The sequence below is a fragment of the Chionomys nivalis genome, chromosome 2 (genome assembly GCF_950005125.1).
Source record: "Chionomys nivalis chromosome 2, mChiNiv1.1, whole genome shotgun sequence".
NCBI lineage: Eukaryota > Metazoa > Chordata > Mammalia > Rodentia > Cricetidae > Chionomys > Chionomys nivalis.
Window position 1 is genome coordinate 111,922,837 of NC_080087.1, and position 27,467 is coordinate 111,950,303.

At 37.6% G+C, this 27,467-nt stretch overlaps 1 protein-coding gene across 14 annotated transcripts in view; it reads left to right on the forward strand.

Moving 5' to 3' along the window:
• The window catches only part of Trip12 (thyroid hormone receptor interactor 12), a 129,344-nt gene that overhangs the window by 28,023 nt on the left and 73,854 nt on the right, over positions 1 to 27,467 (forward strand). For 7 of the 14 annotated variants that reach the window (XM_057762053.1, XM_057762051.1, XM_057762055.1 and 4 more), the window contains exons 2-4: positions 1,813 to 1,959; positions 13,366 to 13,491; positions 14,807 to 15,612. In XM_057762053.1, coding sequence (XP_057618036.1) covers positions 1,862 to 1,959; positions 13,366 to 13,491; positions 14,807 to 15,612 — 1,030 coding nt within the window. In that variant the 5' untranslated portion in view covers positions 1,813 to 1,861. The remainder of the gene's footprint in view (positions 1 to 1,812; positions 1,960 to 13,365; positions 13,492 to 14,806; positions 15,613 to 27,467) is intronic. The other 7 variants (XM_057762061.1, XM_057762062.1, XM_057762063.1 and 4 more) reach the window with 2 other exon arrangements.

Sequence of the window (27,467 nt, forward strand, 5' to 3'; positions counted from 1 at the left end):
TCTATCTATCTATCTATCTATCTATCTATCTATCTATCTATCTAGGTTTTTCGAGACAGGGTTTCTCTAACAGTCGCGGCTGTTTTGGAGCTTACTTTGTAGACCAGGCTGGCCTCAAACTCACAGAGATACACCTGCCTGTGCTTCCCAAGTGCTGGGATTAAAGGTGTGTGTCCCCACCGACTGGTTAGTATTATTTTTTTTTTTTTTTTTTAAAAAAAACTTGTATTGACAATTATTTGTTTCCCTTTTGTTTGGTACCAAAGAAAGGACTGAAATTCTTTGTAATAACTCCTCTCCCCTCCCCTCCCCCACCCTCCCCCTACTCCCTCAAACTCTCTCCCCCGCCAGGTGAAATTTTTCTTTTGTATTCAGAGTCTTGATGCAATAGCCCAAGCTGGCATCAAACATAATGTTTATTTCTACCTTATCCTCTTGAGTGCTGGAATGAGCTATTATGGTTGGGTAGCAATTTGAACTTGTTGATAGTTTGCTTAGAATAAAGAAGGGTAAACAGTTCTTTTGTATGGAATTGGGTCAGATTATAAACTACTTTTTCCTATCACAGTTATAAAAAAGTCCCAAAATTCCACTTAAATTTATTTATGGTCTGGCAGTGGCCAGGTTGGGATGGAGAAAATTAGCTATGATTCAACTGAATTCTGTAAAGCCTCTGTAAAGTTGGAGATCATTTGTTCTTCTTGTAAACAGATGTACTGAAAGAATTGATTGCCTGTTTCTTTGGAGGCTTTAAAAAAGTTGGGACTTTATGAGATGGTTCTTTTCTGTATAGTACTATGCGAGTGGAAGCTGGATCCCAGTAACCCTGTATATATAACAAGTCTGTCTTAAAAACAACAAAAATGAAAGATTGGGTTTATAATTTATTTTTTGAGACAGGTTCTTACTATGTAGTTGTGGCTGGCTTGGAATTCTGTATATAGTGTAATTCTCAAATTCAGAGATCCTCCTGCCTTTACCTCAGCAGAACTGGAAATTAAGAATGGCATCATACCCAACTTGAAATTATTTAAACAAATTGTTCTATATGATTAAAGTATAGGCTTTAAGAAAAATTATTTGGTAGATGTGTGTCTGTCTGCATGTGGAGCTGTGCATTTGAGTGAAGGTACTTTTGGAGTCCAAGAGATTTGCATTTACTGGATAGTTGTGGACTACCTGACCAAGTGCTTGGAGCCAAATTCTAGGTCACAGTAAGAACAGTAACTGGTCTTAACCTCTTAGCCATTCTTCCAGTCCCATATAATTGGCTTGTTTTATGAAACGTTTCCTGAGAATTGGCCTTTTAGTTTAACCTTTTTAAACCATAATTACATTGAGCGATAAGGTAGCACTGGTTAGTGTGTGTCCATGTGTGCAAGTGAATTGAGGTCAGAGGGCAACTGGCTAGTACTCTTCTTCTACCATGGATGGGTCCAGGAATCAAACTCAGGCTTGGCAACAAGTCCCTTGACCAGGTGTGCCATTTTGCTGGCCCTTAGTTTTTGTTTATTATGTATGCTTGCACCTAAGGATGATAAAGAGGATTTTGGATCCACTGAGCTGGAGTTCCAAGTGATTGTGAGTTGCCTAATGTGGGTACTGGATACCAAACTCAAGTTCTAGATGAGCAGCAAATACTCTTAACCACTAAGTCATCACTCCAGCTCCAAATTTCTGTTCTTTTATCGTATGTTTATAGTTAAGTTACATAGTATAATAAGGTAGTATTGCTTGCTGCCCCACATTTCTTCTCTATATTTGATATTGTGCATATCTAATTAGACTATTTCCCTTCTTTTTATCTTTCAGTGAATGGTAGTGTCTAGAAAGGGTATGTCCCTTCAAGAGAGAGGTGCCAATGTCCAACCGGCCTAATAACAATCCAGGGGGGTCACTGCGACGTTCACAGAGGAACACTGCCGGGGCCCAACCACAAGACGACTCAATAGGAGGAAGGTATGTATTTCACTGAAATCTGAAAAGAAGTTGGGAATTAAAAAACAAACACAAGAACATTCTCATTGTGAGGACCAAAGCATTGCTCATGGGTCATTTCCCTAATTTCTGAGCAGAGTAACACACAATTAGAATTTAAAGTAATTTCTCAGTCTTTTTCTAAAGTTAGGCTCCTCTTAAATCAATTCCCAGCCACTGATATAAAGTCTGAATTTAAGGTTGTTCACATAAGGCATATCATGTTTTGTTTGTCCTTTCTACTTGCCTGACACGTGTTGCAACATGTCTTTCAGCCATTTGTGGTCCTTTTCTTAAGACTGAATGATGTTATTGAAAGGAAGGTTTTAACACCCAGTTAGAGGGTGGTGGGGTGTGGACTAGTCTTTCCTGTGGACTCCATACGAACACTGTCTGAACTATGAGTCTGAAATGTTTGTTAGCATAGCAGCAGCTCTCTGATTTTGTCATCTGCTGTTGGTCTTTGTATCAGAATGGTTTTATATACAATAGTATGAAGAGTAAGATACAGTCTCTTAAAAGTAAAATATGGGTCTGATTTAGACATGGACTCTCACGGTTTAAGTACTCAAAACTTTACTTGTCAAGCATAAGTCTGTAATTTAGTGATGTCAGTGATTAGCTTGAAGTGGGTCAGAGTGAATTCTAGTTATTTCTAGAATGATTACTTAAATTTAACAATTTGAGGTCATATATATATTGGTAAATCATTAAAAAGAAGCTGAAATGTCAGATGTAAATAATGAATTATATGATTTGTCATGTTGACTGTAAGTAGTTATGTGTATGAACTTTGGAACAGGACAGCTTTGCGTGTGAGTTCTGCCTCTGCTGTAGACGTTGCAAGTCTTTGGGGTACAGTTTCAAGGGAATCTTAGTTTCTTAGTCCTCTCAAGTGGGTCTGTCTGTTTCTTGGAGTTGCTGGTTATCTTAAGTAATATAATGTGCAAAGTTAGTGTCACATTTAGTATAGAGTTGTGCTTTCTTTTTCTATGTTCAGCATATGACACAGCTATACTTTTACCTTTATGTTGATGGCTATAAATAAGTAGCTCTTTTCATTAATTTAAATAGCATTACTTTTTGAGATTTTATCCTAACATCTGCACCATTCAAAAACTGATTTATTTTTTTCCTTCCTTACACAGGGTTCCTCTGTATAGTTCTGGCTCTCCTGGAACTCACTCTGTAGACTAGGCTGGCCTTGAACTCAGAGCTCAGCTTGCTTCTGCCTCCCTAGTGTTGGGATTAAAGGCATGAGAAACTGCACTGCACCCTGCTCATTTCACATATTGGTGAAAATGGAAAATTTCAAAGTCGTCAGCATTCAATGCCACTATAATTTAGGTAGTACACCCCACCATTATTTAGGTAGTAACAAAATACATAGATCCCCATATCCAATTTTGAGATGTAGATAAGTATAATTATCAGAACAGGGAACATACAAAAGTAAAATGAAAATGTGTTCCACAGTCCACATAAAAAATGTTTCTATTGATCTTGACATTGTCAGTCTTTTTAAAACTGCAAGTACATGGGTCCATATAAGTTAGATCGTTTGAACAATTGAAGCTGTATGTTTTAGAACATGAACTGTCAACATTTTGAGCCATTGCAAAATATTGTTGGTTTGATAAATCAGTGTTCTATAGAATGTAAGCAGTTTCTAATGGTGACTTGTTTACAAATGAGCTGGTTTGGACATGGTATTTATTCTTATATTCTTAGTACTCTGGAGGGGAGGCAGGGAAGACCCCAAATTTGATCCGTTCTTGGATTGCACAGCAAGTTCAGGGTCAGTCTGGCTGTAAAGCTAGAATTTGTCACCCATATCCTCCCAAAAGTTTGAAACAAATGAAGTCATTAATTACTTGTGATTAGAGTTGTGTTGGTTTAAATAGCTTTATAAGGATGCAATAATTGGAATTGCAGTAGATTGTAGAATAACACATTTCTAAATGAAGCATTAAGAAAATAAGTCATTATTATGTGCATGATCTATGAGTATTGGGTGCACATGGTGGTTTGTGTGTGTAGATGAGAGAACAACTTGTGAAATAAATCACTTGTCCTTCCACCTTCACACGTTTAGGAATCAAACTCAGGTTACTAGACTTGTGTGTGTCAAGTATCCTTACCTGACACATCCATCTCCTGCCGCCCACCCCCTCCCCCCCCAAGTATTTTTAAGGTAATCCTTTTATTTATTTAGGTTTTTTTTTTTTAAAGTTAAATGCTTATGTTTGTGTCTGCGTGTGAGTTTATGTAGGTGCCCTTGGAGTTCAGAAGAGGGTGTTAGATTTATTTATAAGTGCTTGTAAATCTTGTGATGTTTATGGCAGAATTTTTCACTTCATTTTAATGCTGGGAACTCTTCTCAAGAGCAGCATATGCAACTCTCCAGCCCTAAGACAATCTATCCTGTGCTTCCTTTTGAAGGAAAGAAAATAAAAATTTTAAATGTTTGAAAATGACGGAAAACATGCAAAGAGTTTATTTTCTTCACTTCTGTGAATTTCAACTTTCTTTTAAAAGTTTAAGTTAAAAAAATTCTTGTGGATCTTTTTTTACCTGCATGTGTGGCTATGTGTTGCATGCATGCCTGATGCTAGTAGAAGCCAGAAGAGGGGAGGGGGAGTCACTGTTGGGTGCTGGTTTGTCTGGAGGCACAGCTATTGTTTTTAATGACCAAGCCATCTTTTCAGCTGATGCTCACATGCTTTTCAACCTTTATCATGTCTTTTAAAAAAGATATTTAGTAAATTTTGTTTTGTTCCAAAACTGTCTATGTGTAGTACTTGTCTAGCATCAAAACAACCACAAAAAACCCAAAACCAACCAACCAAACAAAAAAAGCCTTTGGTTAGATCTCCAGCACTGTGTGAACTGGATTGTCAGTTCATGAACAACACAGTTAAGTTCATGACAACCTATTTCCAAAGAAGGATCTCTTTACAGAAGTAATAAACAAGAGGTCTCATTTACTTACGTAAGCTTAGCATCATATCATATCTTGTTTGAGGTATGTCTGTGTTCAACTGTGTAGTTAATAATGATTTATTTTCTAGTTTTTATGTATATAAATATAAGCATAATCAAACAGCTTTAGGCTAAAAAGAATGTAGGGTTTTTTGTTTGTTTTTTAATGAAAATATTGCCATCTTGTCTTTGTTCTTTGGTGGTAGAATCTCAGCTGGAAAGAAATTGAGTGTGTTCTCATCAAAACCCAGACTAACTTGCTACTATGTTCTAACAATTATCTAATCTTGAAAAAACTTCTTTCGTGGTTTTTGTGAGGGAAAAGATTGAGTTTATTAGGAAAGAGCAATTGCAGTTGTAGTTTGAAGATGAATTTTTATTTGTGTGTGTGTTTGTGGGTGTGCGTGTGTTTGCTTATGGAGGACATAAGAGGGTCTTGAGTCCCATAGATCTGCAGTTATACAGGTGTTTTTCTTTAAGACAAGATTTCTCTGTGTAGTCCTGGCTGTCCTGGAACTGGCTGTATGTAGATCCACCTGCCTCCTTCCCTGGAGTGCTACATCATCTGGCTATCTTTAGACCCTTTGTTTAAATTCAGTCTTGGTTTGCTGTTTGCTGTCATACAGGATTAAGCTGCCATTTTTGAATTTTTTTCCAGTTAACCTGTCCTCCCATATCAAGAATACCTCTCAAGCTCACTCTATCTCTCATTATTTGCTTTTGTCACTTGTTCATCAAGTCTTCTGTATTTAGTTCAGGCTGGCCCCATTTTGAGCCCCTTACCTCTGATTACTGGGATTGTGCGCATGTGCCACCATGCTATGGTTAGTAACTTAACCTTTCCTTTTTTTTTTTTTTTTTTAATTTTTCGAGACAGGGTTTCTCCGTAGCTTTTTGGAGCCTGTCCTGAAACTAGCTCTTCTAGACCAGACTGGCCTCGAACTCACAGAGATCCGCCTGCCTCTGCCTCCCGAGTGCTGGGATTAAAGGCGAGCACCACCACCGCCCGGCTTAACCTTTCCTTTTTTATTTCTTTTAAGATTTATTTTTATTTTGTGTCTGAGTGTTTTTTGTTTTGTTTTTGTTTTGCTAGCATGTATATATGTTTGCCACAATGTATTTCTCTAAGAGGCCAAAAGAGGGTGTCAGAACCCCTGGAACAGATAGTTGTGATCTTCCTTGTAGGTACTTGGGAAATGTATCCTAGTCCTTATCACAAACCAGCAAGTGGTGCTCTTAACTGAGAGCCATCACTTCAACCCTTTTACCTTTTAAAAAGAAATAATTTGCATTCATTCATTCCTATGATAAAAGTATCTTCTGATTGTTCCCTTGTATTCTCACATCTTCCATTGCTGTGTGTAATGAACTAGACATCTTACTCCTATTATTTTTCTTTTTCTCTTTCCTCTGAGTTTTTGGATGGTAGCTGATCTGTTCCTCTCTTTTCTGTTCTTTTTTTCTTCCTTAGGAAAAATCTTCCTTCCACTGCTTCTCTGTTGGCTTGCTCTCAGGGATACTTCTAGCATTTTCCACTTCTAGCACAGGTATTTGTAGGCTATCCCTTCCCTCTTGGCCATGCAGTATCATTTTCATTGTACTGTGTGCTTTCACTTGTTTTCTCAGTGGGCAGTGGTGGGATTAAATTAACTTTTATAGCAATTTTGCTTAAGATTATATCAGTGCTAATTTCCTCTGTATTGCTTTTTCCGTAAAAGTATGTATGGGGATTGTAAAATGGGGACCTACAGGAAAATAAGATCATTTTAGTGTTACCACTTAGATAACATTGGTATGTAGTTTGTTCCATGTCTTTTTTACTGCCTTTAATTTGAGAAAGGGTCTCATGTAGTTGAATTGTCTTTAGTATTGATTAGCTAAATATCTGATGATGCAGTGCTGGGGATTGAACCCAAGGCCTCATGAATGCTGGGAAAATGTTTTGTCTACTTAGCTACAACTCTATCTCCATACAGTTGTTTTTAGAAGTGTTCAGAAAAAAGATGCCGTTGGCAGAAGTTAGCCTTTTTGTTTGCTTGTGAGTTGAGTATCTTGCTATGTATTGGCTGGCTTTATGTCATTGCTCGTTAGATGGCCTTTGTCTTAGTTTCAAAGATGATTGTTGTATAATTAATTGTAGCTCTTCATGGAAGGTTGTTAACTCATGACCTTGACTGACTTTTTTTTGTGTTTTAATATATGAAGTCATCAAAATTAAGTTTATTCCTGTTCTTTGTCCTTTTTTAAAACCAAGAATATCTTTTTCTTGTGGCTTGATTTTTGTAGTGCTTAAATCAAATCTGTCTTATCCTTATTCAGAAATTGGTCCTGCAAATTTTAATGATTACTTGATGTTTGATACAGTTATTAGAACTGTAGCTTTTTTTAAATTAGCATTTTAAAAAAATTTAAGGCTGACAAGTTGACTTAGTAAGAAAAGGTACTTGCTGCTCATATGATGATGAGCTTATTTACTCTATTGAGTTTCTCATTTTGTAAGGATGGAGCTCACTCCCAAATGTTTTCTTCTGGTTTCCATATTGTGTCATACATGCCTGCATAGACACATGCAAATACATGAAAAAGTTTTAAGCAAAGATTTAAAAAAAAAAGTGAGTATTATGTAGAAGCAAACAGACTCACCCTTTGGCATACGTTTGCTTTTGTCTTTGGAATACAGTTTAGAATATAGCTGTTTATATTTATGCATTGAGTATCCGTCTTGCTGTTTTTACTCTTTTTTTTTTTTTTTTTTTTTGGTTTTTTTCGAGACAGGGTTTCTCTGTGGCTTTGGAGCCTGTCCTGGAACTAGCTCTTGTAGACCAGGCTGGTCTTGAACTCACAGAGATTCACCTGCCTCTGCCTCCCAAGTGCTGGGATTAAAGGCGTGCGCCACCACCGCCCGGCCTGTTTTTACTCTTAACTTAAACATTTGCCCTTGTCTTTGCAATCTGGATGTATTCATTTGATTACCACCTTGTTTTTGACGCAGATTTTTTTCAGTAATCCTAACAGTCACCAATTTTGTTAATCTACCTTACCAGTTTGTTTCAGGGATCTGCCTGTTTCCACCTACCCAGCCCTGAAACTATATGCAGTGCTGCTGGGCCCAGCTTTGCGTGTGGATACTGGGAATCTGAGTTCAGGTCTTCATCCTTTTACAACAGGCATGTTTCTGTGAAGCCATCTCCTCAATCTATTCCTCTTCTCAACCTTTTTTTTTTTTTTTTTTGAGACTGGGTCTTATATAGCCCCAATTAGCTTCAAAATTATTATGTAGTTGAAATTATCCTTGAAATCTTTAAGATATGCTTCAAGTAAACTTAATTTTTTGGAAGACAAAATTTTTATATTAGTATACATGTTTCTGTTTTTGTGCACATAAATTTGGAGATGTAATTAAGTTCCAATGCACTTACATGCTTGGCAATATGGACTCTGTGTGTGTGTGGTGTGTATGAGAGAGAGTTTTTTCTCTGTGTAGCCCAGGTTAGCCTCAGATTATGCTCTAAGTGCTGGGATTATAGATACATGTCACCATATCTGCATGAATTCAAACATTTAAAAATTTTATAACATGAGGGATTATATAGTTTAACTAGTCACATTTTATTTTTCTAAGATTAAGTGCAATATATTCATTGACATAAAGTTTAGATCTCTTTGTAATCTTTGGGCTATGAATTTGTGTGTATGGATTTGGCTATGGTGGGAGTTCTGTTTTGGTGCTGGGAGTTGAACCCAGAGCCTCATACATACTAAGGCTTATATTTTACCACTGATTTAATTCCCAAGCCATATAGATTATAGTTAATCCTTTATCTACCAAACTTCTGACAGAATTGCAATTATAGTAAATACTCTTATCCTAAAAGACAACAAGTGTTTGAGACTTGCTTTTAAGATAATTCTCCAAGTACACAATAACCTAGAGTTGATTATAGTCATCTTTTAAAATTTTGATTGTTGTTATTTTGTTTTTGTTACAGATTCTCACTATTTAGACTAGACTTGCTTTGTATGACTCTGCTTCAGGTGCTGAGGCATGTACCACTATCCTGGGCTTAGTCTTTTTTCTCCCTGGCTCTATACTTAATATTGGTGTCAATATAATGTAGAAGTATTGTTGATTAATAGGCACTTTTCTCAACAATTCTACATAAAGTCAAGTGGTGAAAGATGTTTTGATTAAAAGAGAGAAAATAATTGGTAATATGTGAAAACATTACAAAAAAGTAGTTTAAGGACCACTGAACTTTACACAGACATAACCATAGGAAGCTCAAAGGAATATGTCCCTGTCTTTACATGATCTAAAGAAAAGACCCTACCTGATTTGATGGTTATAATCATTTTTATGTTGTTGTGGTGCCAGGGATCAAACCCAGGGCTTGAAAAGTATAATTACATGACCACTTAAGTTATGCCCCAAGTCCTATAAAGCTGAAAATATTGACTGTCCTTTATTTTTTTAAATATCTATCTATCTATCTATCTATCTATCTATCTATCTATCTATCTATCTATCTATCTATCTATCTAATCTAGTCTAATCTATCTATCTAATCTATCTATGCATGCAGTCTGTCTGCTTGTATGCCTGCAGGCCAGAAGAGGGCACCAGGCCTCATTACAGATGGTTGCTGGGAATTGAACTCGGGACCTTTGGAAGAGCAGGCAGTGCTCTTAACCGCTGAGCCATCTCTCCAGTCCCTTGACTGTTCTTTAAATAAAGAAGAGCTATTGCTCTCTTTCTAAAACAAATGGGGAAAATTGTAGTATAGGGAGCGGGCCTGCTTTTCATCCCGCCTGGCTCCCGCATGCCTAGCTTAGCCCCAGAAATAGCAACACACAAATTGTGTTCTTTTAAACACTGCTTGGCCCATTAGCTCTAGCCTCTTCTTGGCTAACTCTCACATCTTGATTAACCCATTTCTATTAATGTGTGTAGCACCACGAGGTGGTGGTTTACCGGGAAAGATTCAGCATGTCTGACCTGGTGGCTGGCTCCGTGGCATCTCAGAGAGGAGAGGCATGACGTCTGCCTCACTTCCCTCTCCCAGCATTCTGTTCTGTCTACTCCACTCACCTAAGGGCTGGCCTATCAAATGGCCAAGGCAGTTTTTTTATTAACCAATGAAATCAACACAAAACAGAAGACATTCCCACATCAGAAAATGGCTAGTATTTTCATGCAATTGTACACTGATTGAAAACAATTTTATTTATTTAATGTACGAGTGAGCCACAGTGCATGTGTTCAGATTTGACAACGTTGTAGAGGTTTTTTTTCCTTCCCTTCTGCCTTGTTGGTCCTGGGGACTCAGGTTGTCAAGTACCGTTACCTGCTGAGCCATCTTGCTAGCCCTGTACAGTACTTTTTAAAAACACTAGTCACTCCTCAATCAGAATAGCAGCAGCTAAATGATTTTGAAAGGATCACACAGTATTGTTGGTTTAAACCAGTTTTGTGAATTTTTGTTTTGTTTTTCTAAGACAGTGTTTGTCTGTGTAACCTTGGCTGTCCTGGAACTTGCTCTGTAGACCAGGAAGGTCTTAAACTCAGAGATCCACCTTCCTTTGCCACCTAAGTGCTGGGATTAAAGGTGTACATCACAACTACCAGGCTTTTGTGGTTTGGTTTTCTTTTGGTCTTGGATTTGGGTTTTTTTGAGACAGGGTATCTTTGTGTAACAGCTCTGTTTTTTTTGTAGACCAGGTTGGCCTCAAACTCACAGAGATCTACCTGCCTCTGCCTCTCAGTGCTAGGATTAAAAGTGTACACCACCACTGCCTGGCTCAGTTTTGATCAGATTGAATAGTTTACTTTTGTGACCTGACACTGAGAATTTATATGCTGTTTCCTAGTTCATTAAAGGTCTTAGTAAGGTCATGATAAATGCATTCTAATTTAGTGCTACATTTTTTTATGGACTTTAATTAAAAACCCAAGAATAATTTTGCTTTGAAAGAATAGTTGTTTTTTTATAGTAGATTAATTTTTGATGATAAAGAATTTAATTTTTTTGTGATTTATTTGGGATATGTAACACTTTTTGCTTTTATTTTATTCATTTAATATATGTTGGTGTTTTGCCATGGGTGTCAGGTCCCCTGGACCTGGAGTTATATAGACAGTTGTGAGCTGTCATGTGGGTGTTGGGAATTGAACCCGGGTCCTCTGGGAGAGTAAACAGTACTCTTAACCACTGAGCCATCTCTTCAGCCTCCATTTTACTTACTTACGTGTTAGTATATAGGAGCCAGTGTATGCACTTGTGGAAGCCAGAGGTTGATGTTGGATTTTTGAGACAATGCTTCTTAGTGTAACTCTGGCTGTTTTTTAGAACTAGCTCTGTAGACCATGCTGGCCTTGAACTCCCAGAAATCTGCCTGCCGTTGCCTCTTTAGTGCTGGTTATAAAGAGGTGCACCACCACCCCTGGCTCAATTATTATTTCTCAAAAACATGGTTAGTTTTGAATGAATAATTCATGATTTTTAAATTATTAAACTTTTGAGGACAGATCAGCAGTAGATCACTTTTCTAGCATGTGCAAGGCCCTGAGTTCATTCTCCAGTACAAGTATAACTAGTATGACAGGAAAACTATGAAAATAGTATAGTATCTGGATGATATAGTTTATAAACTTGCTACTAAATCTTTTTTTCAGAAGAAAAAAACAACAACAATGTTATACCTTTGTTTGTAAGTAACTATAGAACAACTTGCAAAGTTAGGACCAAACCCAGGATCTACTGCATACAAATTAGTTCAAGTTATTCTACCCTAGTCAATTTATTTTTAGAAATGCAACTGTCTTGATTATTAACAACACTGTACTCTCATTCCTTATTAGAACACACTTTTTTTTTTTTTTTTTTTTTTGGTTTTTCGAGACAGGGTTTCTCTGTGGTTTTGGAGCCTGTCCTGGAACTAGCTCTTGTAGACCAGGCTGGACTTGAACTCACAGAGATTCGCCTGCCTCTGCCTCCCGAGTGCTGGGATTAAAGGCGTGCGCCACCACCGCCCGGCTAGAACACACTTTTATGAGGAACATGGGTCTCAATTATTTTTATTAAGATGAGTTTTTTGATAGATGTTTATGTACCTTTTTATTGCCTATGTAATTATCAGGTAGACCCTGACTGGTTACACAAAAGATCTAACAGTTGACACAATTTCTTCAAAACTTGCTTTTAGAATAATGATGGCATTGATACAAAAATTTGTTGTAAATAAACAAAATGTAGGTATATCACTGGAGTCTTTTGAACATGAACTAATGTTTTGTGGTAATTTTTACTGTCTCCAGGATGATGTATGTGTACATTTGCACACGTGTACTTTCTATTAATACTGTCTTGATTTTATGATCTTTTATTTACTACTTAATACCCACATTGATTTTTTTGTGGAAAACCAGATTGCAAATGGGTTTCTCATTTAATGTCCTAAGCTGAATTTTAATGTACAAATTGGAAACCATCATCTTTTGCATCATAATTGCCTTTTTTCTTCAAAAGTTTTTTTATTTTTTTTACTTATTTTTATTTTTTAAAGAAAAACAAAACAAAAATAGGTTCTCTCCCTACCTTCTGTGCTTGAGATTGAAACCAAGATCTTGTCAAGCATGATAACTGGCCACATACTTTACCACTGGTCTGCTTAGCCAGCTATAATGAATCTTTTTTTTTTTTTTTTTTTTTTTTGGTTTTTGTTTTTCGAGACAGGGTTTCTCTGTGGTTTTGAAGCCTGTCCTTGTAGACCAGGCTGGTCTTGAACTCACAGAGATCCGCCTGCCTCTGCCTCCCAAGTGCTGGGATTAAAGGCATGCGCTACTACCGCCTGGCACATTGCTTTTTTTTTTTAAAGTTTAAAAATTCCACATTTATGGGATACTATGTAATAATGTATTTTTATATATGTTGCATTATGTAATAATGTTAAACATATCAAGTCAAATATACCTGTGTTATTTATCATTTCTTCCTCATTAATACATCCAGAATTCAGTTCGGAATATATAGTACATTGTCATTTAGTCAACCTACTGTGTATTAGCATACACTGATATTAAAAGTAATATATGCTTTATGTGTGTGTTTGGTGTGAAAATATTTGAATTTCTGTAATGAAATCTGAAAAGTTTTCTTAAGTAAACACTGCCTTTTGGTAAGTGATACTTAGGAATCTTCACCTTTGGGTATAGAGGTGGTTGGGTCCAAGACAAAAATTACTTTTCGCAGATTATTTTATAGGATCTCAATTTAATGAATGTTTGGAAGAAGTGTAGGTCAACTCTGATATGGGAGACTTTTTTTTAATGTAAAAATTTCACTTTTGATACTGTATTTGCATCTCAGTGTCCTGATAGATTTCTGTTTTGATTTTTTTTGCTGACAGGTCACATTTAGGGCAGGCAAAACATAAGGGATATATCCCTCCTGAGAGTAGAAAATCTAATTTTAAGGCACCCAAAGTGCAATCTAATACCACTTCTGAACTGTCAAGGGGACACCTTTCTAAAAGGTAAATTTTCACATTGCTTGTACAATTTCAAGAGAGACAAATTGCATTTGAATTATTGCATAATATTAAAGTTTACAAAGTTATCTACACAAGTTTTCTTTTTTTCCTCTGAGTATATATTTTATCCCCTTTCTGGTGGTATCACTTATACATACCTTAGTCAATGAAATTTTTACTTTTTGGGGAGTCATGAAGTTCCTCATTTGCTTAACAAACCATGTTAGGCATTTAAAAAACCCTGTGTGTGTGTATATATATATATATATCTTGGTGGGTGTGTGCACATGAATGCCAATGCCTATAGACCAGAAGAGGGCATTGGACTCCCTGGAGTTGGAGTTAGTTGTGAGCCACCTGATCAGGGTGTTGGGAACTGACCTCAGCTCCTCTTAATTCCTTGTGCCCCATTGTTGGCAGCTGATGGTGTCATTTAATTAACATTTTTTTAATGCTGATTGTCAGCGCCTGTTTAAGTCAGTAATTTTTTTGTTAGTAAAAGTCAATATTCTTTTTAAAGGAAATTTTATTTTATTTATGTGTATTACATAATATGTGGATGCTAGAAGAGGCCGGAAGAGGGTTTTGGATCCCTAGAACTGGAGTTACTGGTGCTTGTGAACCTCTACGTGGGTGCTGGGAATCAATAACAGCAAGCACTCTTTAAACGAGCCATCTCTCTAGATCTCCAATTGGTAGGAGGCTTTGCAAAGGGGTGTTACTGTGAAGATTGTTTTCTAAGATGGTGTCCAACCTTTCAGAAATGATTTATGCTTATTTCCTCTAAATATTGGGAACACATTTGTTTTTTAGACTGGAACTTAAGTATTCTAGCTTAGTGATTATGAACCGATAAGCATTCTTTTTCTTAAAACAACAAACTCTTCTGATCAGGAATGTCAGTGTCAGTGATCTTTGGACCAAAGAGTATTCTTACTTTGAGCCTGGTGTTGTGGCGAAAGCCTGAAATCCCAGCACATCAAATAGAAGCAGGACCAGTGTTCAAAGACAGTCTTAGCTGAGACTCTTCTTAGTCATAGACAATTCTGGGCTATGAGAGAGAGAATACCTCCTCCCTCTTCTCCCTGTAAAAAGTGTGCTTTTTTTCTAACAAAAGACATTTAAAAAGTCAGTTTTTCCCTTTTGTTTTTGAACTATTTGAAAATTTTAATATTGAATTTCACAAAAATTGTCCCACCCTCCCAACCCCCCCAAGTATTTAGTCCAGGTATTTTGGGCAGTTTTAGACTTAAGTGTTCGATGGCAGGGTTACTCGTGATATGCTACTACTAACTCATTTTCTTATCTAACTCCTTAGAAGCTGCAGTTCATCATCTACTGTCATAGTTCCACAACCAGAGGATCCAGACAGAGCCAATACTTCTGAAAGGCAGAAAACGGGGCAGGTGCCTAAGAAAGACAATTCCCGAGGAGTGAAACGCAGTGCTAGTCCAGACTACAACAGGACCAATTCTCCTAGCTCTGCGAAAAAGCCCAGAGCATTTCAGCACATTGAGTCTCTCTCAGAAACCAATAAGCCACATAGTAAGTCAAAGAAGAGACATTTAGACCAGGAGCAACAAGTGAAATCTGCACAATTGCCATCAACAAGCAAGGCTCACACCAGAAAGAGTGTGGCTGCTGGTAGTTCACGGAGTCAGAAAAGAAAGAGGACAGAGAGTTCTTGTGTAAAGAGTGGTCCTGGGTCTGAATCAACTGGTGCCGAAGAGAGATCTGCAAAACCCACCAAGCTGGCTTCAAAATCAGCCACCTCAGCCAAAGCTGGGTGTAGCACCATCACCGATTCTTCTTCTGCTGCCTCTACTTCCTCCTCCTCCTCTTCTGCTGTAGCCTCAGCCTCTTCGACTGTCCCACCAGGTGCCCGGGTGAAACAAGGAAAAGACCAGAACAAGGCCAGGCGTTCCCGTTCAGCATCCAGTCCTAGTCCCAGAAGAAGTAGCAGGGAAAAGGAGCAGAGTAAAACTGGTGGCTCTTCAAAATTTGATTGGGCTGCTCGTTTCAGCCCTAAAGTTAGCCTACCTAAAACAAAACTGTCTCTTCCAGGGTCTTCTAAGTCAGAGACATCAAAACCTGGACCTTCTGGATTACAGGCCAAATTAGCAAGTAAGTTTATGGAACAATCTTTACTTAAAGAACATCTCCTGGTTGGTCAGGAGTGACTATGCTTTCAAGTTAGTTTTATTCTCTCATATTTACTATTTTATCTCCATATGGCAATGCATTTCAATTGAAATACAAGTTAAATTGCAGAGACAGACTTATTGCTGCTTAGTAATTAACTTGCTAGTGCTAAGTAATCTTATTTCATTGTCTATATGTTTGTCTTTACAGTATCTACTGATCAGTCATTTCCTAATGTCAGCATGGGGGAAAAGTTGGTGTTCTGTACTAGATTTAAAAAGTGCAATATTTTGACTTGTTAAGGTGCTTTTAAAAGGTGCTTCTTACATTCCACGTACTACTAGGCACTTAAGTTAATGGAAGGAATATTGTGTTGAAGTTTGTAGGAGAGTAAGAACAATATTTTAAGCAAAGAAACAGATGGAAGAAGCATAGTGCTGTATATTTTCCTTTTTGAACTACCTTGGTGCACACGCATTCGCTCATGCTCTCTCTCACTCTCTCTTTCCCCCTTCCCTTCCCCTCTTCCCTCCCCCTCCCCCCTTCCCCTTTACTCCACCCCTCTTCTCAGGAGACTTTCTTCTTGTAACTGAGGCAGACAGATGATACTGACTTTATAACTTCTGATTATAGTCATATTGAAGCTGTTCCTTTTGTTCTCTTGTAAGAAATAAAGGACAAAGAGATTAAGAACATAAGCCACATCCTTTTCATTTTGGGGGTAGGTGGGTAGTAGCATTTCTCTGTGTAGCCTGGCTGTCCTGGAACTTATTCTGTAGACCAGTCTGACCTCAAACTGAGATCCATTTGCCTCTGTCATCTGAATGCTTGGATTAAAGGCATGTGTTACCATTACCTAGCCCTTTTTACATTTTATAATGTAAGTCTAAGGGTCTTAATTTTCTTTACGTTTTGAAATTCTTAACAGTCTCAGCATGTTGCTCAAACTAGTTTCAAGCCTTGTGATCTTTATACTTTAGCCTGGGATTGCAAGCATATAGCATAGCACTTTGGTGCTCAGGTAGTCTTTCTTTTTTGAGTCTTATAAGATTGGCTAGATAGAGCTATAAGGTATTCCTTAATTATTGAAAGCCTTTGAATGGTTGCTGCTAGCGTTTTTTAAAAAATAATTACATTTGTTTTTGTTTCTTGTGTTTGTGGGTACACATATGTCTCGGTACGTATGTTTCTCTATTTCCACGCTGTGGGTCCTGGAGATCGAATTCATGTTCTCACCCCAGTGTCAAGCACCTTTACTGGCTGAGCCTTCAGATGGGCACTCTCACTAATGTTCTTATTCAAAAACTTCAGCTAATACCAAATCAGCCTAACTTAATACAGAGCCTCAGGTATTAACCCTATTGTTGAGCACTAAATCTATAGCTATGCACACACATACCTGGGCATGTGCTGTGGTGCTTATGGGGGCCAGAGGACAACTTGATTCTTTCCTACTTTGAATTCTGATGTCTTTAAGTTTGGTAGTGAGCAAGCTCCTTACTTGCTTAACCATAACATTTTTTGTTTACTTATATGATTATTAGATAGGTGACATCATTTAAAATTGTGTAGGTAATGCATTGGGATTTGGAAGTTTAGTAACTTTGGCATCAAAAGGAAAGGAAAGACTTGCTGAAAAAAGCTTGATACCCCATTCTGCCCAGGTTTTCTTGACAACTAGAAATATTAATGTCCGTTCTTATTTCTCTTTCTCACTTGAAATGAAGTAATAACGTATGTCTTTCTTTGTGGGTGTTTCTGTTACAAAACTGTAGTTTTCATAGCCAGTGAATTGGTTTCTGTTTACATTATTAAAATGCTGAAGATTGATATTCTTCCTTTCCTCTTCTCAGTACTTCACTCAAGTTATTCATCTCTTTTCTTACTCTTTCTTCTTTTTTTTTCTGTTTTTGTTTTTGAGACAGCGTTTCTGTGTGTAACTTTGAAGCCTGTCCTGGCACTCATTTTGTGGACCAGGCTGGTCTCAAACACAGAGATTCTCCTGCCTCTGCTTCCCAAGTGCTGGGATTAAAGGCATGTACCACCACCGCCAGGCTAGGTTCTTAATTCTTAAGGTAGTTCCATGGTCAGGTGATGGGACATAGTAAATACTACAGGCCATGTCTTCAAACTCTCCTCAGATGTCAGCTTTCTTTCTTCATTTCTTTTGAGGCAGGGTCTCTTTATGCAAGTAAGGTTGAACTATAGCTTACTCTAGAAGACTTAAACTCTTGATCCTTCTGCCTGAGCCTCTCTAGTGTGGAGATTACAGGCATGCACCGCTATACCTGTTGAGCTTTCTTTTCTTACTAACAACATTTCAATTTTCTTTATGTATATGGGTGTTTTGACTGCATTTATGTTTGTTTACCATGCTCATGCCTGGTTCCCTCATAGACAGAGGGTGTCAGATTCCCTAAAACTGGAGTGACAGTTGTGAGCTGCCATTTGGGTACTAGGAATCAAACCAGGGTTGTGTAGAAGAACAACCACTGCTGATAAGTGATGATTCATTTCTCAACCCTTCCAGCCAGTCACCCTAAAGAAATAGTTTCTAGGACCAGGTGTGGTGTGGTGCACATCTTCAGTTCCAGCAGGCTGGAGACAGATGCAGAAGCATGCAGATCTTTGTGAGTTTGAGGCTATTTAGGACTACATAGTGGAACCCTCAAGAAAGAAAGAAAGAAAGAAAGGGCTGGAAGGGAGGTAGAAGAAGGAAGGGGAAAGGAAAGAGTTTATTTGTATATATACACAATTATACAAAATGGCTTTCTATATTCATGTAATCCAATCATATCTATTACTTTTTTGTTTTCTTTAATATTCTCCTTCCTCCTCCCAATTATTCCCTTAGCTAAATATTGTATGGAATGTGATGGTATGTGTGTGTGAGTGAACTCAGCAAATTTCATTAGGGCTACTTAGAGGAACATACAGCAAGGGATAATTTCTAGGTCATTTAGCTAAGAGCTTATGCCGTTTAAGAAAATGTCTTTTCTTTATCACCAATTTCTTTAAATGTGTATAATTTGTTAGGGAGTAGCTGGGTCTGAGCCTTTTCTCTTTCCAGGACAGATTTTGCTGAGTCTAGTTGAGCAGATCTTGTGAAGGTCATCACAGCTATTGTTGTTCAAGATTACAACAACATGTCACATCAGGGAGGTAGCATTCCTCCCCTTTTCTTACCTTTTCTCCCATTTCTGGAAAAAAGTTTTTTGGTTTTTCTTTAAATAAAATTACATTTATTTGCTTGTGTGAGAGGATGATGGTGCACATTTAGTGTGTAACATTTAGTGAATGTTGAAGTAAGAGGATAATTTGTGGGATAGTTTTCCTTTTATCTTGTCAGTTTTGAGGATCAAGATCAGCACTGTCTTTAACCTTTTACCTGTTGAATCATCTCTGAGTTCCTTATATCATTTTGAGTGTGTTTGTGTGTGTGTATGTGTAGAGATGACACCTGATTAAAAATCTTGGTATGGGAAGAAGCATAAAGACCACTTTATGATCTAAGATAAGAGATGCTTCATAATGGATAGATTATTTATTTACAGATGTTTTCTTTCAGCTTTAAGATGCAGTGAGAATGGGGAATGAGTTTATTCTAAGATTTGATTGACAAGAGCTTTGTGGTAAGGAACATTTTGACTTGAGGATGCTTGCGGATATTTGGGGGAAGCTTATTGTTCGTTTCCCGGCCGCCCAGACTCGCAAAATCTGTATTAATTGCAGTACTGTTTGACCAATAGCTTAAACGTATTTCTGGCTAATTGTTATATCTTAAATTAACCCATTTCTACAAATCTGTGTATTGTTCCATGGCTGTGGCTTACCAGCGTGGTTCCGGTTCGTCTTTTTCCTGCAGGTGGCTACATAGCTTCTTTCTGGCGCTCTCTCTCTCTCTCTCTCTCTCTCTCTCTCTCTCTCTCTCTCTCTCTCTCTCTCTCTCTGCCTGACTTTACTTTGTTAAGCCATTAACCAAAAGCATACATCACCTCCCAGATCACATGGAGGACTCATCTTTGTGTTCAAGTATTTAAGGAGATTCAGGGTATGGATTAATAGCTAGGAAGCTTTGAGACATCTTTCAGTAACTTTCGACCAATTTTTTTTTTGCTACTCTTTGGAGAATTGGATCTTTTATTTTACAGGGTTTCTCTAAAGCTACAGAGCCTGTCCTGGAACTCAGGCAACCAAGAAGCTCATTATGTACCAAGGATGAACTGCAGTGTCTGATTCTCTTTCCTGCTTCAGCCTTCCATTTGCTGGAATTAACACACCAAATATTACAGATTTATTTGATCAATTGCTATTTCTTTGGGAAGCAAAGACCACTTTGGAAATGATATAATACATTTATTCTGGGTAGTTGTACAGGAAGACCTTCTCTAGTATATTTTTCTTTCAAGTCTCATAGGCAGATGAACAAGTTATTTTTTTTATTTATTATTATTATTATTATTTTTTTGATTTTTCGAGACAGGGTTTCTCTGTAGCTTTTTTGGTTCCTGTCCTGGAACTAGCTCTTGTAGACCAGGCTGGCCTCGAACTCACAGAGATCCGCCTGCCTCTGCCTCCCGAGATTAAAGGCTGGGATTAAAGGCGAGCGCCACCACTGCCCGGCGAACAAGTTATTTTTGAGGTACTAGCATGTCAAAAGAGTAGTAAAACTTCTGCCTTAGTGATAGATTTCCTTCAGTTCTGCTGCTTCCAAGCTGAACTAATAAGTGACTCCATGTAGACATGGGAAGAGCATCTCAGAAAGGATGATATGTGATGATTTTTGGTGTGCATTTTTGACATTTTACAGGTATTTGTGTGTGAACAGGTATTCTTGCAAATTTATTTGTTATAAAGTGTAAAAATCAGTGCTATAGTACTGGTTCATGTGATTTTTAAAAATACTTTATATTTTATTTAATAGCCTATAGAACATGATGTTCATGTTGCTGTGATAAAATAGCCTCAAAAATGCAGTTTAAGTAAGGGTTTGTTTTGGCTCACTGGTATTATGGCAGGGAGTAAAGGCTGCAGGAAAATGAAGCAACTGGTGAAATTGTGTCTATGAAACAATAAATATAGGTGTCTCCTTTTCCTGCAGTTCAGAGCCCAAGCCCAAACTCACATTTTGATTGGGTCTTACTAACCTTGGACAGGTTGGTCTGCTCTGGTCTTCTGTTTTTTTTTTTTTTTAAAAAAACTCTTTTTGGGGGCCTGCCACCCAAAAACAATACACAGAAAATTATTCTTTTTTAAGAATGCCCAGCCACAGCTTGGCCTTTTTTCTAGCTAGCTTTTCTAACTTAAATTATCCCATTTCTCTAACTATATTTTGCCTTTGGTCTTTTTACCTTTTTCTTATTCTATGTATCTTGCTTTTCTTCCTTCTTACTCCAAGGCTGGCTGTGCGGCTGGGTGAGGCCTCTGGGGTCTTCCCTATTTGCTGGAACCTACATTTCTCCTGTTTATTTTCTCTGCCTGGCAGCCCCCCCTGTTTCTGCTGCCTAGCTACTAGCCATTCAGCTCTTTATTAGACCAATCAGGTGTTTTTAGGTAAAGTGACACAGCTTTACACAGTTAAACAAAAGTAACATAAAAGAATGCAACACATCTTTTTATCACTAAATAAATATTTCACAACATAAACAAATATATCTTAAATTAATATTCTACAGCACAGGCCTTTTTTCTTTGGTTACTCTTGATCTTATCAAGAATATTAGCTATCATAAAGTATTTTGCTGGCTACCTTATTACTGTGACCCAATTTTTAAAGGGATAATTTCAGAATGAGTTATTAATGTCAAGTTAATAAAAGGAATAGTTGATCATCAAACTAACTCAGAAAAATTTAAAAGTTTAAAAGTCAGCCGGGCGGTGGTGGCGCTTGCCTTTAATCCCAGCACTCGGGAGGCAGGGGCAGGCGGATCTCTGTGAGTTCGAGACCAGCCTGGTCTACAAGAGCTAGTTCCAGGACAGGCTCCAAAGCTACAGAGAAACCCTGTCTCGAAAAACAAAAAAACAAACAAACAAAAAAAAAGTTTAAAAGTCTCATTTATTATTTAAAGTGAACACATTGTTACTGACATAGTATTACCAACTTATTCCCATCAATTATTCCCATGAATTTCATGTTCTGTTAGTGAGTTGATGCAGCTTATGGCCACCTTTGGAATTTTACGAGAATCAAGCAGATGAAGAGTTCTGAGAAAGCAATTGAAAGTGAACTTGTTTTGTGAGAACTCTTGTCTATTTGATATATGGTGCTTTGCATCTAACACAGAGGGAGGAAACTAAAATGAATTGAGCAGAAGTGAGGAATTTAGGAATTAGACTCTGGGTAAGTTTTTATATTATCATTCTTTTTTTTTTGTTTTGTTTTGTTTTTCGAGACAGGGTTTCTCTGTGGCTTTGGAGCCTGTCCTGGAACTAGCTCTGTAGACCAGGCTGGTCTTGAACTCACAGAGATCCGCCTGCCTCTGCCTCCCGAGTGCTGGGATTAAAGGTGTGTGCCACCATCGCCCGGCATATTATCATTCTTGTTGAGTTGGAAGGATAGGCTTATTTTGTCCCTTATGAGGTAGAAAACTTAAAATAAGGTTGGATGTTAAGTTGTGGGGGCATGCCTTTAATCCTAACACTTGAGAGGCAGAGGCAGGAAAGATCCCTGGGAGTTTGAGATTACGCTGGCTCACATAGTTCTGCACCAGTCAAAGTTACATAGGGACACAAACATACATATTACAAGACAGTAATAATTTAAAAATTTAAATGTGAAAAGATGCCAGGAAGAGCCACAGAGAGGGCTCAAAGTTTAGAACATTTGACACACAGCCTGATGACCTGAAGTTCAGACCCTGATGTAGCTGCATTCTCCTGTAATCCACGCATTCCTATAGTATGTCACTATGAGACACATTCCTGTAGTGGACAGTAGAAAAAATAGACCCCTGCCTCAGAAACAAGTGAGAGGAGGAAGCCTGCTCCTCCGGCCGCCACATGCTGTTTCTCCTCTCCCTCAGAAACAAAATTTAAAAAGATACCAATACAAATTTTGTTTGAAACTCTATAAAATGGTAAAAGCATTGCCGAGTTTGTTTTTAATGCATAAGAACAGCTAAAATTTAAGTTAGCCACGTGTTACTGTTAAAAACCAGTAGTCAGTTGTAGTTCGTCATATCTGTATACCCAACATTGAAACATCTCAGTCAAACAGATCAAGTTGAAAGTCTCAGTCAAATTTAAGGCCAGCCTGGGCTATATCTAGCAAAATGGTTCTAAAAAATAAAGCACTCCCCTCAACAAAGCAAAACAAATCTACAATATACTTACTGTCACATGCATTTTTATTAGTCAGTTATTTTGGCATTTACTAAAAACTATGTGCCTTGATTGGTTATTTCTCCCTGTGGTTTGATCTTTTATTTTTTTAATTTTTGCTTTATTTTTGTTTTTTTTGAGACATGATTTTTCTGTGTATCCTTGGCTAACCTAGAACTCGTTCTGTATCAGGCTGGCTTTCAGCTTCCAAAGATCCCTCTGCCTCCTCAGTGCTGGGATTAAAGGCATGTGCCACCACTGCCTGGCTTGATCTTTTATTGTCCTTATGGAAAATGAGGACCCATAACATCCCTTTATTCCCAAAGATGGAACCTCAAACCAACCTGCTGTACACCACTATGCTGTTAATCCTAAGACTTATGAGAATTTTGTGTCTAACTTCCCCAACCTTCCGCTTAATATAAACTTTTTCTGCTTATACTTGTTGTATTACATGAATCTCTAAATGTCTGTAGTATATGAAATAAATGTTTCATTTTAATCTGTTATTTTCCTGAATTTTATGCTTTTTTGTTGTTTTTCTACTTTTATTTGATCATATCACTTTCTTAATTCCATATGCCTCCATACTTCTCCATATGGTCTCCATACTTCTGTTTCATCCTACTGAAGACAGGAGACCTCCAGACGTTGCTCTTTATGCCTGGTTGTGTTGCTGTCAGCTGTAGAGTGTGCTTTAGTCATTCATCTTTTCCTGTTTTGAAAGCTTTTCTTATAGGTGGCCTCATGTTCATAGCTGTCCTGCCTCAGCCTCTTCAGAGCTATTTTCTCAGATTTTAAATCTTAACCACTTTTATTTTTTAATACTATAACTACCTGGTAATTTGCTTTAATGTTAGCTCAAGTACTATCTGTTACTCAGAAAGTAAAACTATCTTATTTCTTTAGCATTTGTTTTCGTTCCTTGTTAGATTGACCAACTTTCTTTGTTTCCGTGGATCTAGGACTTTCACTTGGTTTGAACTTTGAGCCTAAAAGTGAGGATTGTCCTAGAAAAATCCATTGCTAGTTGCCTGGTGCTTATTTATTTTCTCTCTAAGTTTCCTGTTTTTATTTATCTATTTATTTTGACGGGTGGGTAGGGGGATTTCCTTTTAAATGAAACCTGATGGTTTTTGTCCTTGGTTTTCTTTTATTCTGTTGTGGTAGCTTTCCCCAGCTTCATCTTCCAACCTGTTGATTTTTTTTCACCCTAGCCCACATATTTACTATCTTATTTTCAAGAGATTGTGTTATGATTCATTTTTTTTCTACATAGAATCCTGTATTTGGTTTATTGTTTTGTTTCTTGATTACCGCGGTAGTTTCTCGTGCTTGAATATTGTCTTTTTCTGACTTAAGTGCTGTGTGTTTGCTAGCGTTTGGATAGTTTTTGTTTGAAACTAGGAACTTTTCTTCAGTGTTTGGTGGTAGTGATTGTCTGCTCAGTCAAGTGTAAGATAAGAGAGGAAACCTAATTTCTAAGCTATGAGTGCGAGTTGAGATTTACTGCCTAATGATTGGTTGGACTATTCTGTAATGAAATTTTATCTGTGTTACTATTTTTAGATTAGTTTTTTTTTTAGGTTGGTAAAATTCCACAGGGAAGATTTGAAACTCCTGTCTGAAAGTAAAGGTGTGTCAAACTTCTGAGGAACTTGAACCGAGAAGAGTCCTCGGGTGTGGCATGGGAACATGACATATTTATTTGTAACTGGCTGCGTTAAACAAAGAATTTCTGGAACTTGCATGTTGTGAAGTATAACGTTCCTGTGTTTCCTGGGTCCAGAAAGTTGCCCAGCTTCACAATTGAAAATTATACAGGAACTCTGTAGTCAGGATCTGGAAATTGGGTAGCTTCATAAACTTCTCATCATTTAATCTTTTGTTTTAACTTCAGAATTGCCCCCAGAGGTTCTTAGCACCATCAGTTTCTGCGTTTTTAGTGTATGTAGACTCAGCTCTAATTGGTGCCCCCCCCCGCCCCCCCGCCCCAAGACAGGATTTCGCTGTAGCTTTGGAGCCTGTCGTCCTGGAACTAGCTCTTGTAACCAGGATGGCCTCGAACTCACAGATATACCTGCTTCTGCCTCCAGAGTGTTGGGATTAAAGACATTCACCACCACCACCCAGCAGTGTGCCACCACCATCCAGCCATAAAAACTGGGTTTTTTTTTTTCGGGGGGGGGGGGTGTTTCAAGACAGGGTTTCTCTTTGTTGCTTTGGAGCGAGTCCTGAACTAGCTCTTGTAGACCAGGCTAGCCTCGAACTCACAGAAATTCACCTGCCTCTGCCTCCCCAGTGCTAAAAGGTAGGAGTTTGAGACAGGGTTTCTCTCTACCCTGAAAGTCAGATTTTTCTTTTAATGGACATTTTTGTGACATTTTGTGAAGGGGTAGAATTCAGTGCATATTTTTTTAGTCTTTTTTTTTTTTTTTAATTCAGAAGGCAGGTTTTTTTCATGCACGTACAAATACTTTTTCTGTTTTTCATGGCACTAGGCATTTCTTTTTCTTTTTTCTTTTGTTCGTTCCTTTTTTGGGGAGGGGCCCGATGAGACAGGATTTCTCTGTGTAACAGCCCTGGTTTTGTAGACTAGGCTGACCTGGAACTCAGAGATCCACCTATCACTGCCTTCCAAGTGCTGGAAATAAAGGTGTATACCATCATTGCTCTGCAGGCTTTTCTTTCTGCTACTGTCTATTATTTACCACTATCATTGTCATGTTATAAAGATACACAACACACATAACATGACATAACATTATTAGTATCCTTATCAGGTTTTTTTTTGCCCCCAAGTACTGTTTTTTGTGTTTGATATTTCAAGACAATGTTTCTCTGTGTAGCCCTGGCTGTCCTGGAACTCACGTAGAAAGGGCTGGATTTAAACTCAGAGATCAGTTTGCCTCTGCCTTCCTTAATCACAGATTAAAGGTGTACACCACCACCTCCTGGCTCTTAACAGATTTTTAAGTGATTTATTGTAAGCGAAAGTTGTTTTGCTTCTTTTTTTCCTGTGTATATTTTGTATATCTATCATCTCCTTTCCTTGGATCTTGAGTGCTTTTGGTTGCTTGTGTAACCTCAGACTAGGTTTGAAGTTACTGTGTTGTGGAGATAATATTGAAATAAATTTCTCTCTCTTCTCTGAGATAGATTCATGCAACCCAGGCTAATATTGAACATAATCCTCCCATTTCCAACCCCAAGTGTAAAATTTATAGCATGTTGCCTAAGTGGCTGGATTTTTTTTTAAAACGTTGACTAAATATGTTGTCAGTTTTATTGCAGTATGCACTTCTATTGTGTCTCTTGTGACCAAATTGTATGTCAAGAAAAAGGCTTAGTAGAGTAGAAAGCACAGGTGTGATTACATCAAGAAATTGGGTTGAAGATTAACCTAAAACCAAATGGAGATTTCAAGAATTCTTAAGCTAGTCTTTATTTATTAATTATATTATAATGCTCTCTGATTCTTTTCCATTTGTTTTAACTGTCTGGTTATTCTTTCAAAGGTTATATAGAAGTAAAATACTCCCTGAATGTCTAGTTTATAGTAAGCGTCACTCTGGCCATTGTATTTGTCTCTAGAGTCTGATATTGTTTGAAGACTCATTCATCAATTTTCCCGATTATATAAAGATGATCTCTACTTGAATGAGCAGCAGTTTTAATTTAATGAAAAAGGTGGAGATACCTAATATGTCATTTAAAAAAATTATCTGTATGTTTGAGTGTATGTAAGTGTGCAAGGAGCATGTGAACATGGTCTGTGGAAGTTTGAAGAAGGCCTACCTAGATCTGGAGATAGAGGTGGTTGCCTTCTGTGTGTGAGTGCTGGAAACTGAATCTGGATTGTTAGCAAGAACAGTAAGCTTTCTTAATTGCTGAGTCATCTCTCTTGTCCCATAGATATCTTGAATTATTTTTTTCAACTCGTTCTCTCCCAGTCCCCTTCTTGGCGCTTTTAAGAACTCAAAAGTAATAGGCCAGGTAGTTGTAGTGCACTTTAATCTCAACAGTGGGAGACAAAGCAAGCATCAGACCAGCTGGGGCTACATAATAACTTCTGTTTTTGTCCCCTCTCTCACCCTGTAGCGAATTTTCACCTTAAAGAGATATGTCCAAAACTTAAAACTTAATGGAAAAATAGAAATAATTGAGACCAAACACATACTTGTTCTCTGAAAAATTTGCATTCATTTAACATGGTTGGTCCAGTAGTATTCAGAGTATTGACTTTAGAGTCTTTTCACTATTGAAGTTGTTTCATTAAATAGAGCCTACTGCCCAGTGTACTGTCATACATGGTACCATTGTTTATGGTGAAAAGGAGGGTATAAGTGTAGATGCTGTCATGGCTTCTTCATTTAAAAATAACAAGCTTCTGGTTATTAGAACTTTAGTAGCAACTATCACTATAAGGGCATTAGGTAGCTTTCAGAATAATTGTAAAGTTGCTGGGTTGATTTCTTCCTAATTATGTTCTAAAAATTGGTCATTCCACTAAACTT